Source organism: Cygnus atratus, chromosome 3, assembly GCF_013377495.2.
Source record: "Cygnus atratus isolate AKBS03 ecotype Queensland, Australia chromosome 3, CAtr_DNAZoo_HiC_assembly, whole genome shotgun sequence".
Classification (NCBI taxonomy): Eukaryota; Metazoa; Chordata; class Aves; order Anseriformes; family Anatidae; genus Cygnus; species Cygnus atratus.
The window spans coordinates 38,585,313-38,600,486 of NC_066364.1; the positions used below are offsets into that span (position 1 = coordinate 38,585,313).

General features: G+C 43.4%; 1 protein-coding gene across 2 annotated transcripts; it reads right to left on the reverse strand.

The window, feature by feature from the left end:
• Positions 1 to 7,894: 7,894 nt before the first annotated feature.
• CNR1 (cannabinoid receptor 1) lies at positions 7,895 to 14,455 on the reverse strand. Of its 2 annotated transcripts, none has more exons than XM_035559535.2 (2): positions 14,304 to 14,455; positions 7,895 to 9,377 (listed from the first exon to the last, which is right to left on the reverse strand). In XM_035559535.2, exon 2 carries the CDS (start codon positions 9,314 to 9,316, stop codon positions 7,895 to 7,897), a length of 1,422 nt encoding a protein of 473 aa, XP_035415428.1. In that variant the 5' UTR covers positions 9,317 to 9,377; positions 14,304 to 14,455. The 2 variants fall into 2 exon arrangements, with proteins under 2 accessions (XP_035415428.1, XP_035415427.1); XM_035559534.1 differs by lacking the exon at positions 14,304 to 14,455 and having other exon boundaries at positions 7,895 to 9,175; positions 9,251 to 9,316.
• Positions 14,456 to 15,174: the final 719 nt, after the last annotated feature.

Here is a 15,174-nt window from a genome sequence, read left to right on the forward strand (position 1 = left end):
ACCAGCTAAGATTAGATCACAAACAACTATTTAAAAACCCCATGTAATCGGCAAGAAAGGGCAAAGAGCAAAAACGTAAGAATAGAGCAGTGCTGAGCTTGAAAGCTCCATCTGTCCTTTCGTATGATAGCCGGTAGCTTCATCGTGTCTGCAGTAATGAAGTAAAGCGTCTGCAGGGCCCAGCGGTATTTCGGATGGGGTTAAAAGGAGATGAAATGATGGGCACTTTCACGTCAGATCAGGGCTGAGCTTCTTGAATGAGGGAACCCAAAAGGTCTCAGCTTGTACTTCTGTTTAGGAGGTCAGCTGCCAGTCACTAGAGGAGTAGTCCTGCTGCCTGCATTGCCATCAGGAGACAACTCAGCCCTTTATCGAAGCTCAGCCAGACCTTCAGAGCTAATGAGGTTAAGCAATTTACCTGCAGATATCAGGTGCAAAGGAAGCTGGGTTAAATGCCAAATTCCTAGGTGGATAGTGCGGTCCTTTTTGAACCCTTTGTGGCATTTTGCCATTGTGCTGCTCTTGCTGTGCTGTGGTTTAACCCAGCAGGCAGCTCAGCATCACACAGCTGTTTGCGCCCTCCTTCCCAAGTGGGATGGGGAGCAGAACTGGAAAAAGGTGAAACTCATGGATTGAGATAAAGATGGTTTAATAGGACAGAAAAGGAAGGGCGAATAGTAATAATAATAATATATATATATATACAAAAGTAGAAGCTTTCCTTACCATTATGGAGTAAAAAAAAGAAGCAAACTATGCATGACCCACAACCAATGGTGATCCGGTAGAGATCATGGAGAGCTGTGCTTGTGTCTCATCTCCCTTCTCCTCTCCCACCAACCATCCCCATCCCTGGTCCTGCAGACCACGCAGCAGCTCCAGCAGCCACATGCTGGGAGGCAGTCCCCCTGCCAGTGCCGCCAGCCAGCTGGGTTTTGCCAGCTTTATAATAGGAATAAATAAAAGCCCTGAAATAAATAGGAGAAGATAAGGAGGCAGAAAACTGTAATTCTCATGACTGATGGTATTACTCAATTTAGACATTCACATTTGAGCTAAAGCTCTAAACCTCAGATTTACTGAGCATGCCTGTTATTAATTTTGCCTATTCAGGCTGCATTGGTAGCAGGCAGGTGTATAATTTAAAAATGACTTTGAATTAGGTTACAAGTTAAGCGTTGCAGAGACAATGAGTATATTTTTTCCCAGGCTGCTGATGAAAGGCCTTACTGGATTTATTTTCACTCTTGTGAAGGTTTGGGAGGAGTGTTTGTTGGATGGATCCATAGTCTGTATAATTCCTCATGTTCTTCTATTAAAATAATACCCCTAATCCTCATTCCTTAACTAAGAAATGATGCTTAGTGAAGTTCCCACCTCTGCATTACACTGATTTACTCCTTAAATCCTTCCTTTTTGGTGTCTCATCCAGCAAATATTGCTCTTCACCCCTCCTGATGAGGTTTCTGCTCTGGACCAGGTTACAGCAACCACCAAGCCCTGCCCTGGAGGATGGGGAGCCATGGGGGTGTCCCAGAGACCCTCACAGCATTACACACACAGCGGGTCTGGGAATGGGCCACCACAGATAACTGGGATATTTCTCCTTCTCTTCAGCTTGAAGGAGAGTTGGGCATCCCAATGGTGCTGATCCCTGCAGGGACTTTCAGTAAGATCTAGGGAGAAGAAGTAAAAATGGTTCATAGAGCAATGGCAGGGATCCATGCACCCCATTATGGCTATACATGGCAGAAGAGGTTTTCCTTTTGTGCAATCAGTGGCCGTGAACTTGCATTACTTTATTGTTATTATTATTATTATTATACATGTGCAGAGACCTTGATTCGGGGGGAATTTTGAATGCTTGTATATCCTGTTTTCATCATGCATACGCATATAAGCATATATATGGGGAGAGGGAGAGAAAACAGTGCCAAAACAGCATCGGTGCGCATGGTCATGAGTGACTGTGTCAGCAGCAGCACAGTCAGAGCTGTTTTGTTCATGACGTTCTCTACCCATCTGCACACACATAGGTAAATAAATTGCTACACATGGCAAGTCCACTGAACTCCCAAAAGGCTTTATGATTGTGCACTGACCCACCAGAATTCAACATGGATTATCTTGGAAGTAAAGAAAAAAAAAGTAAAAGGAATGTAGAGGCTGTTACTTATTCTGTCTCAGCTTTATTTTAATGTCAGTGAAGATGCAAGTACAATGGAGTATAACATTGCACTTTCCAAATGCAGACATAGTTTGAAAACCTGGGGTAAGCTATCGTTTCTGCTGAAGTCAATGTACAATTCTTAGTGGCTTCATTGAGGCAGGATCCCACCCCTTAATATGCTTTAATGTGAAACTGAGTGCTGTTCTGAATACCAAAGATGATTTATTGAAAAGCAATACCAGGACATGTCATATCTAGTCACTAAGATTACCTTGGACTTATTATCACTATTTCTGCTAACTGAATTTTAAAGATTAATAATAGATGGCCGTTCACATTAAGGAGACCTGTTAAAGGCAATCATGTTCTTCATATGTTGTGCTGCTATTTAAAGAAAACTCTGTTGAGACTCTTTATATTCATTACCTAAAATGACAAATGAATAAAGGCAGTAGGGAGGAGGATGTCTACTCTAAACTATCAAATACCCCCCACCCTGATGTCCTCTTAAACACAGGAAAAAATTATAGTAATGCTTTTTCTCTCTTCTTTTCTAATCTGTTCCCAGATATTAAGATTTCTAAATCAAGCCAGAGCCAGTCTTTCACCAAGGGAAAATCATATTCAAAAGACAAACAAACAAACAAACACAGATATTTTACGGACAAAAACTATTGTTTTGTGTGTGCATGATGATCCCGTGACTTCTTAAAACAACTATCAGACGAGCAGAAATAGTAATGGATGTCATCGTGAAAGGCTGAAATGATGACAGTGTATTTGCCTGCACACTTCCAGAGTTGGTTTAGGCTGGGAAAACAGTTGCTTGCAAAGTTGTCATCATTTCCTCTTGTGTTGTTCAGAATAGACTTACAGATGTGGTGAGCTGTCACTGTCAAGAGGAACTGTCAGTTTGCAGCAGTACTGCCTTTATTTTCTAGTGAACATGTGAATACAGAGGGAATTGTCCTGGCTGTCTTGGAAGAGAGCTTTCAGCAGAAATATTCCCACTTCTTCATTAAAATGTACTGTACAGTTAAAGATTAAGATCTAATCTTTCATTTCTAGTTGCTTTTGTTTTGTCAAGGATATCTCAATTTATCAGTTATCTGATTTTTAAAAATACATATACTGTAGCAAAACCATGATCCAAGGCTATGGGACATGCTCATTTCACCCCCCCTAAGGACACCCACTATTTTGAAACTATGCGTGTTGAGAAGGAAAAACACCCAAGTAACGTGAATCTGAGATTCATATGGAATCATATGGAAAACTGACCCTCTGGATGAGCAGCAATCTTCCTGTGGCATTTAGTGGGCTTTGGATTGGGTGCGTGAGACTGCAAAGCGAGTAGAAGTGGTTTTTCAACCCTTCTTTTCAGCTGTGGATGGGCAGCGGTGGGAGCCCGGTAGTGTGCCCGGTAGGCAGTGCAATGGCTGAGCTTGTTCTTCTTGCACAGCTTTTGTGCATCACTGACCACTCCGTTGTCCCCAGCACATGCCCTGTGGCAAAACCATGATCCAAGGCCACAGGACATGCTCATTTCACCCCCATAGCTCTGTCCCCACTGTCAGTGGCCAAAACCAGACCAACTTTTTGTCGTCTCTCATCTTTTATTACTTTTGCAACCACCAATAAGTAATTTAGGTTGCCATTGGTATTGGCAGCACTGTTTTATTTGTATTCCTTTCTTCTGTTCTTTTGTGTTTTGTTTTTCTGAAGTGTACGGGCTTTTCCTAACGTGATGTCTCTGTGCAAACATATGCATCTGAGGAAGGCAAAAGAGATTTATTGCATTTTGGCTAATACAGAGGAAAGGGGAAATTGCCTACATAATGGAGCAGGAGATTCAGCTTTAACTATGTCATTTCTCTCTTGTCTCCACAGTACCGAATACACAAATATGAAATACACAATCTACCTCCTCCTTCAAAGATATCAGTGTACAATTAAACCCCACAAAGCTTGACAACCTGTTGTCAAGTTGTTTAAGCAGTTGTTTCAGAATCTGACAGACAAACTTATAAACAAAACGTAGAGCACCAGATTGTGGGATGAGGCAGCATCATCACGTGGCTTCCTCAGTTATCTCAAAATTTGGAAAACAAAAAAAAAGTAGAGGAATGCTTTTTCTTTTTTCCTTGAATAAATAACAGTTTAATTACATTATAGAAATAAAATATGATATGGTAGTAATACACTGGAAATCTTACAGAAATACTATTCTGCTACTGGTAGGTAAATGGAAAAAGCTACTTTTCATGACAATCTGAACAGTACTTGTGTACAAACTATTATACAGGTTGCTAATGAAAAATATTGCAGCAGTTGCAAGGATGTTACCAGCTCAAACAAACATCTAATGATACAATATTCTTCTAAGAGGAAGTAATAATGTTAGATTTACAGACAATAAAGAGTTATGTTCTCCACTTTGAAACACTGGAAATAAAAAGCTCAGGTAACCCAATTTCTTTACCTTATAGTATCACGAGGATTTTTTTTTTCCTTTCACCATCAAACAGCATCCCAAGAGACCCTGTAAACAGTTTATTCAAAGGTAGTATTTGAGATGTCACAGCAACTTCAACAATTGTCCTAGTCTACAATTACAGACTTTTTAGGCCACTGCTTGTACAGATGACTTTTTCTTTTTTTTTTTTTTTCCCCACTTATTTACATACATTCAGCCCAGTAACAGCAGGTAAAATGCGCTATCTCACAATAGACACACAAAAATCTTCATCCAAAGGCCAGTGCAAGAAAAACGTGGATAGTGATTGCACAGCATCGAGGAAATTATATTATACAAATATACAATCAAGACTGTTGAGAAATCTAACTCTGCACGCAACATAACACGGATGGTCTTTGTCTAGCTACACGACATGTGGAGTGGGCAGGGACACGTAACGGCGACTATCGCTGGTTGGATGGTGACGGTGTGGGTGGCCGGGGAACACAGGGTGGCTGTGCTATCACCAGGTGAAGGCAGGCAGCTGCAAACGGGGAATACCTAGAGCTGAAGGTGGAGCACAGCTTATCTGGGGACGGCAGCGGATTTTCCTAATGAAGCAGTCATCCTACTCCATTTGCAACTTGCAGGGGAATGGTTGCCACCCCTTGAATAAATGGTTCGAAGTGAACCGACACAGTTCCCAGAGCTTTAGAAAAACTCATTATGCAAATGAAGATACTGATGATAGACGGTAACGTTTCACAGGATGCTATTTCTTATTATATCAATAAGCACCAAGTTAAGTGCCAAGACAGCCCCATTGTCCCATGATTTATCACGTAAAATTTAGAACTTGAATGCACAATGAAAAGTCCACAAAGTTTGCATTTAATTCACAAGAAGACGGTTTAAAAAATGGCTCTTAAAATACCTTTACATTTGAAATGGGCTTCCCCTCTCCCCTCCAAGAGGATTGCTTTAGGATGGACTACATCTAGATAGGAGAAGGATTAGCCTTGGCCCCCTGGGGAGCAGGGCGCCCTGTCCCACCACCCAGGTTAGCTGCAGGGAGGGAGGCAGAGGAGGAGAATACCCTTGCATCTTCTGCTGCCCAGATCTTCAGAAGGTGCCACCCCACACAAGGTCTTCATGCCCTGAACTCACAGCCTCTTAAGCCACTGAAGAGCCACCAGCTGAACTCAGCTTGGATGTTTGTGCTACCAGCTGCTCTGACCTGTGCTACCGTATCCAAAACGCCACGGGGACATCCTGGTGGCCAGCAACCCCAGGGCCACCACCCTGCTCTCTTTCGCTATGTAATCCCACTGCAGGATGGCACGGATTTGGCTCTGCTGACCTGCTGCCACTGAGGGAGCCAACCTCAGGCACGTGTCAGGCAGCTAGCTGGCTAAGCCTCCTTCGCAGCTATTCTGGCAGAACTCAGCTGAAGAAGGGTGAGGAAACGGTCCAGAAAAGCAAGGCAGCAGAGAACAGGACCCAGTACCCTTGATGTTACAGAACATCCGTGACTCAAAGACTATCTAGCAACGTGCACCTTGTGTTAAGTCCCAGGCTGCAAGAACAATCCCACCGTGCAGCACAGTCACCATTTTCATCAGCAACTTCTTCCTTGAAGATCACGGTGTCAAAACTTGTCATCTGTATCCTGGTTTCACAGTGAGGCTCACCTTGCTTCAAGCAATTGGATTTGAGTACTGAAGGATGTGAACGATCCCTTATTCCTGGCATTCTCTGTTTTCAGGAACACCCTCAACAGCCACTGCGGTGGTCAGGGCTGGCTCACGCCATGCTCTGCCTCCTGCTTCACCTTATTCTCAAACACAACTGGAAGGCTGCTTTCTCTAGCACATGGATACACCCCTCAGCATGGATCTGTATGTTCGCGACACGGTACCTTCATCGGTAATCAGTTGGAAGAACTCAATTTTAGAAACAGAATTTGTGTGCAAAGCGTGCAACAAGAAATACAGCTTACATTTGGTCATAGTGTCCTATCTTAGTTATGCTACCATGACTCACACTTAGTGTACTTACACACACGCATACATACACACATACACACACATAGATATTTATTTATATACACGCTCACACGATAAGAAAATGCCTAAACCTGACAGTATTTCCTCCTCTTTTAGTGAAGGCTGGAGTTTGGCATCTCAGGCTCTGGATCTGCTTAAACCTGGGATACAGGAATGCAACACACTTCAAGTATACATCGACGGCACAGTGATAACATCACACATGGAGTCAGACACATGCTGTCTTCAGTGGTCCAGCACCAGCATGCGACTCAAGGAGCCAAAATCCGGGACCTTCGCTTTCAGTGTTCGTATTCACACAACGCCCATGGGAAGGGCGATAGTCTGTACAACAGTAAACGTCCTCCTGTATAAACGCAGTGGTATTTAAAAGTCTGAACCAGTGCATTCCTCTCTTATATTCCTCCTCTATTCCTTTGTTGCTGTTATTCTCATATGCATGTGAAAGTAAAAGGTAGTGGGGAAATAATTTTAGTAGAAGAACACAAAGCCTTTCCTCTAAGTCCACAGAAGACCACTAAAAGTGTAAAATTTCCAAAATAGCTCATAGGAATTCTTCAAATACAGTAAGTGTTTTCAATGGGGTTTACATATCACGTTTCACATTATTTCCACGTAAATCTACCTTATCACTTTGTTTAATCGGACAAATATCAATAACACATAATAAAACAGCATACAATTCACGGGACAACACATTTTTACAAAACCTCTAAAACTCAGCACTGCCGCTTTTGGAAAAAATCAAAAACTCCTATTACTTACAGACATGAAATACATTTCACATTGAAATGAACAGCATGATTACAAGGCTTTTTCTTATTTGATGGTACTGTTTTAGGATGCATTAGTTTTCAATTAGGTTTCACAATTTTTCTTCACACACCCTTAAGGAACTTTTGCTAGCTTGATATTTTTCTCTGTGCTCTTTCAGGAAACTCACTATTATTCAGTAAACCCTTTTTGAGAAAAACAAAAACAACTTTTGAAAATTTAGCTCGAATCCCTAATTGTAAAACTCGAAGAACTGGCTGATGGTAATGCTCTTAACACAACCATTGCTTAGCTTACAAGGACAAACCAAAAAGAAAAATATTACAGGAGGGTACAAACACATTAAGCCATGGGTTTGGTTTTCTCTGTTGTTGATTTTTTTTTTTAAACTAACTCCTTTTCTCACAATGCTGAGAAGTCTCTGGCTTACAATGCTTCAGCAGTCGTGTCTGTGGAGACAGACATGGTCACTTTGGCAATCTTAACTGTGCTCTTAATGCAGCTCTCGGCAGCCCTGTGCACGTTCCCCGTGTTGTTGGCGTGTTTGTGCTGGCAGTCAGACTCCATGCTGTTATCCAGAGGCTGTGCAGTCCCTTCGCAGGTGGGGAACATGCTGCGGAAGGCATGTCGTAAGTCCTTGCTCCTCAGAGCGTAGATGATGGGATTCACTGTCGAATTCAGCAGACAGAGCATGCTACAGAAGGCAAAGACAGTCTTGATGAGCTTGTTCATTTTCCCAAAGACATCGTACACCATTATGGCGAGGAGAGGGCCCCAGCATATGATTAAAACGACTAGAATAAGGACCAAGGTTTTGGCTAACCTGATGTCCATACGAGTTTGATCAGGCCTAGTGATCTGTACTTTACCATCCTCCGTAGTCTGAATGATTATGCTTTTCTGCGTGCCACGCTGAATCATGCGAACAGCGTGGCTGTGCGCCTTCCACAGTATGTACATGTAGGCATAGACAATGAACAGCAAGAGGACGCTGGTGACCCCGATCCAGAACATCAGGTACGTCTCGTCGATGAGAGGGAATATGTCTGAACACACGGAGTTGAGCTTTTTGCAGTTCCAGCCGAGCAGGGGAAGAACGGCTATTACGATGGCGATGGTCCACATCACACAAAACGCTACGACAGCCTTTGGTCGGGTAACAATCCTTTTGTAAGCGAGTGGCCTGTGTATAGAGATGTACCGGTCTATTGCCGTGAGGAAAAGGCTACCTACGGAGGCGGTGAAGGAGGCTGTAACTCCACCCAGTTTGAACAAGAAGACGTTCGGGCTGTCCTTCCGGTGGAAAACATGGAAATCAACAAAACTGTAGACAAAAATCACGCTGCCCAGGAGGTCGGCCACAGCCAGGCTGCCGATGAAGTGGTAGGAGGGCCTACACCGGAGGCTTCGGGAGTGGAGGATGACACACAGGACCAGGAGGTTCTCGAGGACCGTGAAGGTACCCAGGGTGAGCGACAGAACGGCGATGGCCAGCTGCTGGCTGGGGTTCAGGATCATAAAGCACTCCATATCCATGAAGTTCTCCCCACACTGTATGTTCTCCTCATTATCCTTAAACGTGGACAAGGACTTGTTGTAAAACTCTGTGATATTGATCTGGTCTGAGGGAATAATGCTCAGCAGGGGATCATCTCCCGCAGTCATTTTTTCTTGGAAAGGATCACCCCTGAAGGAGGAGAGGGGGAACTTCTGGGGGTAGTATCCCAGCTTGGATGCCATGTCGCCTTTCATGTCTTCGTACTGGATATCGTTGGAGCCCACGTAAAGGAGATCTGTTGTAATTGTTCGGAAAGTTGTATCTGCGAGGCCATCTAGGATTGACTTCATAACCCCAGTCTTGCTGGTTTCAAAGAGACTTGGAGGAGGGAAAAACACATCTGAGGAAGTCCTAGAAGGGGAAAAGATCAAACCTCGTTAAGATAAACAGGGAGACAAACTCCATAAACAACTTAGTTGAACTGTGACAAACAAAATCAACCTTTCTCTTGTATTCACTGCAGGTCTAGCCTTTGCCACCTGCTGAAGTAAGAATGAGTCGCGCACCCAGAAAGAAATCACCTGGATTTCACTAAAACGGAATTACCTTACCAGTGGAGCAAAAAAATTGGAGGTGCAGAGAACTGAGTATTCCACAGAAAAGTAATTTTCATTTCTCATCAAAACGTTCCAAGCCGCTCCACCATAAAGATATTTTTCTCTAGATCTGAACTTAGCTTCTGATTGCAAAGTACCTTGCAGACTAATATTCCTTGGGCTTGCTTCATTTAGATAATACCAAGTGCAACTGCAGGAACAGCATTAAACTGAATCATCACCTTCATTGCTTTTCTTTCAAAAGGCACCAAGGGCTTTGAAAACCTGACAACACAGAGAGAACAGGGAAGGAACCATGCATTCTAAGTTTCCTACTTCACCTTGCATATTCATATTAACCTGTTCCAGTAATCTGAGGTCTACTAAGATCCTGAATTTGTTAGTGCAAGTTTATTAGCAAGGTGTTTCATCTATAAATATGGGGACCTGGATATAGTTTCAGTACTCAGTTCCTTCCTTCTGCTAAGCAAACCAAGGCAATTGGGATGCCTGGACTACAGGAGGGAGGGGAGTATTTACCCAGTTCTCTCCACAATTTCAGGAAAAATGAAGAGGGCTGCTAAATCAGTGTGTGTAGCAGTGACCCATTCGGTTTGGGTCAGAAGCCTCAATCAGGAGAGTTGACACTTGCGTAGAAAAACAAGGTGCAGAGTTTGGGTCAGGGTGCAGCTCTAGCCAATCCTACAGGCAAGAGGGACCAGGAGCCACTGCTCCCATGAGAAAAATTGAAAGGTAGCTCTTCCCACTGGAGACTTTCCATTTAATTCAATTTCTGGGGGGACATTTGGTCCCCCCAGAAACTGGGAAGCCAGCAGAAGGTGCCCAGGTAGCCACTGGTCTCTGAGTCCTGTCATGCCCAGCCTGTGCTCATGGGTGGTGATTTGTCAGGATGTAATTCCTGGTCAGGGTACCCCAGGAGAGCACGCTCATCAGTGTCTGAGCATCACACAGGCATCAACATGTAAGACAGGTCTTACCGCTCTTTTTATGCTGTGCTCCTTTATTTAACTTTGCCCATGTAACACTCCTTGAATATGCATTGAACATCTGCTTTAGGGTCCCCTTCTGCGAGAGTGGCAGTGAGCGGCCTGAATGCAAAGAGCTGGAATCACTGGTTCGGTGTGCTACAGCTATTCTGTATCTGCTATGGGATATCTAGATGACTGCGTCAGCAGCAGTAACAAAAGCTATCTTTTTCATGCTTTTAGAATGGAGGAAATTGCCTGAGACACCCAAGAAATCCCCGATGCCATATACAGGCTTGTGCTGGCCTAATCTCTGCGCTTCACACACCTGACAATAAATGGCCAGAAAGGCCACCAGAGGTTAGCTGCCAAAATCCAGAGAACTGCAACTCTGAAAGAGGAGACTCGCACCCTAAGTACCACAGCTTTTCCATAAAAACTGAAAGAAAGAGGAAAAGGATTCCTCTCTACAACAATACCAATACTTAAAAAGTGAAGAAGCCATGATCACCTCCAAAAGAAGCTGAGATTCTGGTGAGATTTATATTTATACTGTGCCTTCACTGGGTATCTAGATACCTGAGACTTCATCCATATCTCATTAATACAACATTTTCCATTTAATTCAGCAGGCCTGGACATAGAGCATTAAAGGAAGCATATGACCCCCAACCTCCAGAAGACACTGCCATGTTGGTGCTGAAGATGAGGAGGACTACAGAAAAGCCAGGATGCACAGGACAGTCAAATACGTAACACGGATACTTGCTGTGTCAGCTTTTGCAGACGCCACTGCTTAGCAAGTAAAAAAAGAATTATTAGACAATCTTAAAATACGTTAAGGAATTAAATTTTGAGGGTTTGATTAGTGAGGGAGGGAAATGTCACTGAAGGGCACATTAAAAAAGAACTGCAATAATCTAATTGCAGGCAAGGTACTGTTCTTCCAGAAGGTGCCTTACAGCTGTTCCTGGTAGACCTTGCAGATTTTACGTGTTGTAAAAATGACCCTGCTGACAAGTCTGCTTTTGGTGAAATCTGGCAACTTTAAACTCAGGGTTACACCACCAGTTTAAAACTAGAGATGAGTAAATTGTTATTGAAAAAACAGTTTTATAAACATGTGAAGATGGCTGTGGTACTCAGTTACTCCAGTTTATTTCTGTCAGAAGAAAGACAACCATTTTAATGATTAAAGCCACAGCCCCATGTTGAGAAGATTATGTTTGAGTAAAGCTTCAAAAATTGTATGTGACTGAGCACTTCTGCCAGACAGACAAACAAATTGTTATGAGGTAGCTAGTCCCCGCTGGAGTCACGTTAAGTATATACATCCTCATAATAAGGTGCCAGCCGTGCTACAACCCCTACCTTTGTTTGAAATACAAATGAAAGAACACGAATTCCCGTGTGCTCTTTTAAAGGTGTCAGTGAGTTATGTGACAATATCACTATGCATGCATATGCTATGCTAACAACGTGGTTAATGGGATCAGGAGAGGCAAGCCTTACTCTGAATTTCAATGACTTTTTTTCCTCTGTATTTTTACTTTGAGATTATTACAGTAATTTCCACCTTATTGTCTCTGTAAAGAGTTTTCTTTGAGAGTACTTGGGAGTTCATTAGTGGTGTAGTTTAGGCTTTGGGGGATGCAGCTGACATTAATTTTGTTTTTGTTTGCTGCTGGGAAAATCATAATTGGAAATTTCTAGCAGTATGTGTGCGTGCACCTATTCAAGTAGCAGTTGATTTTTATTAAAGTTGCAGTAAAACAGCCATTCCCATGATCTGGAATTGTACTTTACTGGAATTTGCTGTATTTTAATTTAGATAGAGCTTGTCCCAGTGTAAACTACAATACTGAAATGCAGTGAAGCAATCACTGAGGTTTTTCACGGCCACGTAGTGAAAACAAGACCGGGCTTTTGGCACTGGGTGTCCAGGTCACAGTCTGAGGCGCTGCACGGTTTAGAATCGACCGAAAAGCTGATCTTTTTGTTTGGTGAGGTGGAAGCATCAGCACCACACGAGTTTTGGCTCTGAGCTCTTCTGTCCCCGTGTGCAGCCAGACACCTGTGCAGGCACTGCTCTTCCCAGGTGGCTTCCATCCAACACAATCCAACACTGCCCGAGACCCACTAACATCCCTCCTGGGAGCCTCTGCGGCTTCTTACAGCCTCCCTGGCAGACAAGGGTCCTCTGCATCGATCCCTCCTCCTCTCTGGATGAAGGCTGCAGGTGAGGGCTCCGTTCCCCAGCCAAGGTCCCTCGATACCAGCAGCTGGAGAAGACGAGCCCTCCTGCCTGGCGAGCTCCTTAACACAGGATTTGAGACTCCCGAGCTCACAGCTTGGTCCCTTCCTTAAATGAGCTCTACAACTTTGCTCATTTTAAAATGGCTTTAAAAAGAACAGAAACATTGATTAGAGATGAGTAAGAGCCTGCGCTGATGCCGGCACTCAACATTTTCAGTGTATTTATGTGAGTGCATGCAGCAACTCGCAGTAAGCAATGAATTTTGACGACGGATAAGGATTAAAAAAAATACATAAAAAAATCGAGTGTCTTTTTTCCCAAAGGATAAAAACAGCAAGCCCATAGCTGCACACCATTTTAGACTGTGCCACTTCTCCCATTAGCCTGCCGCTGTCGGCTGGCACTGCCAGACTAGCTGTGCAAAGGGACTGCCACTAGATGGAGTGGCTCTTACAAGCACGTTGGTTAGCGTCTTCAGAGACCTGGATTTAACTTCATCTAGCCTATTCCAGCCTGCCTTACCGGGGTCCAAACATACGAGGTGTAAAACATCAGCTGAGTGTTGAAGACACTCCCAAGTTGGTAAGTCTTCACCCTCAAAGTGAAAGAACTGGTGAAGGCAGGGGCACATCTTTCTGCTGCCCTCTGCTGTGTGGTTATACACAGCCTAACAAGAAGCTGGGGTGCTATCAGAATATCAAGACCCCTTGGATAAAATCTAAATGAGGTAATATGCAAAAGGCTGCGAACCCACATCAGACAACAGGGAGAATTACACTTTCCCTGGACTTCTAGCTGGTCCACAGCACCAGTTCACACGAGGAACAAGAAGGTGACTCCTTAAAATGCTTCTCCTGCTGTTCTGGGGGAGAGGGAGAGCTGGAAAGTTTTTATAGTCATTTATAAAAGGACAGAATTTATTATAATTTTCAAAACAGGCTGAATGATAGAGCAATTTTAATAGCCTGGATAGAAACACTGAACATTTGACGTTCTTCCTCAGAAAGTAATTATCAGCAATACAGTGATGCTACTGATAACTGCAGAAAATGTTGATGTGGAAAGAAATCAAAACAAGGGAAATCCACAATCAAACCTTCCCAGTTTCTATTTTAAAATATTTTGATCTCCATGTTTATACATTTCTTCTATGATATCTACAGCTAATTAAGAACAGGCTAAAGGACAAGTAGGTATAATTGAAACATAGTTTTGATTACGCAAAGATACATAAATTCATTCTTCTTGCTCACATATTATAAAGCTTTTAAGTCCTTCAGAGGTCTTTTATCTGCTAATATGTCTGCATAGCACCCAGTACACTCAGACTCCAGCCAAATGAGGTCCACAAATTCTGCCACATGAGAAACAGAATAATTTATACTCATATGGAGTCGGCTGAAAACATGTGAGAGAAATGGGAGCCACTATAGTAACTGTTGGCCTCCAGGAATCAGAACTGTCCTATAAAATGAAAATTTATATGGTTAATAATTACCTTAACCCATATAAGGAGGAACAATACTGCTTCGAGGACAGAGCAAGGTTTCTACGCCTCAGAGAAAGAAATACAGAGCCTGAGAAATGGCACTCTAAGACTCAATAACATCAAGCAAGAAAAAAAAATGTTGAGGGGAACATGAAAGCCATGTTATCCCTTTCCTATTTACTGTTTTACCACACCAACACTGCATAACTCCTAGGCTATGAATGGCAAATACACTGTCACTCCTGATTCAGGAAAACTTGCATTCACTTCAGCGGGGATTTTCTCTGAGAGAAGGACAGAGCGCTGAAGCTAGGACAGGAGCAAATTAGGGATGATATCTTCTTACAGCAAGGCACTGCCAGCTATGGGGTAAGCTACTGCATGCAAGTACTGAACCAAATTTGGTTCTTATGCAACATGCTGCTTGGTATCTCTCTCAAGTGGAATATGAATTAGCCAGAAGCCACAGCTACCTGGTTATTTATGCTAATTAATATACCATTTGCACACTAACGGGATGGGAGCTGGCTTGTTCTAATTTGGGGGCAAACTGTCCCTAAATGACAGTCCCCAGCAGCTGACAGTCTGAATGACAAACGCCAAACAATCGGGGGGCATAGGGAGAGTTATCTGGTGACTGACAACATTTCTCAAAGAAATGACATTATTTCCTCCCTCCCAAGTTCTGTCGGTGAGGTGTGTGTGCACTCGTTGTAACACAGGCAGGGCCTGCAGGCACAGGGAAGGAGAGGCCGCGCCTCACTCCCACACGGCCAGGTACCTCAGATCGGAGAGGCCGGAGTCCTGCAGAGGCGAGGTTGAAGTCCTGCTCTGTCTGGTGCAGAAAGGCCTGAACTTCGCTCTCCTGCACCCCAGGTGA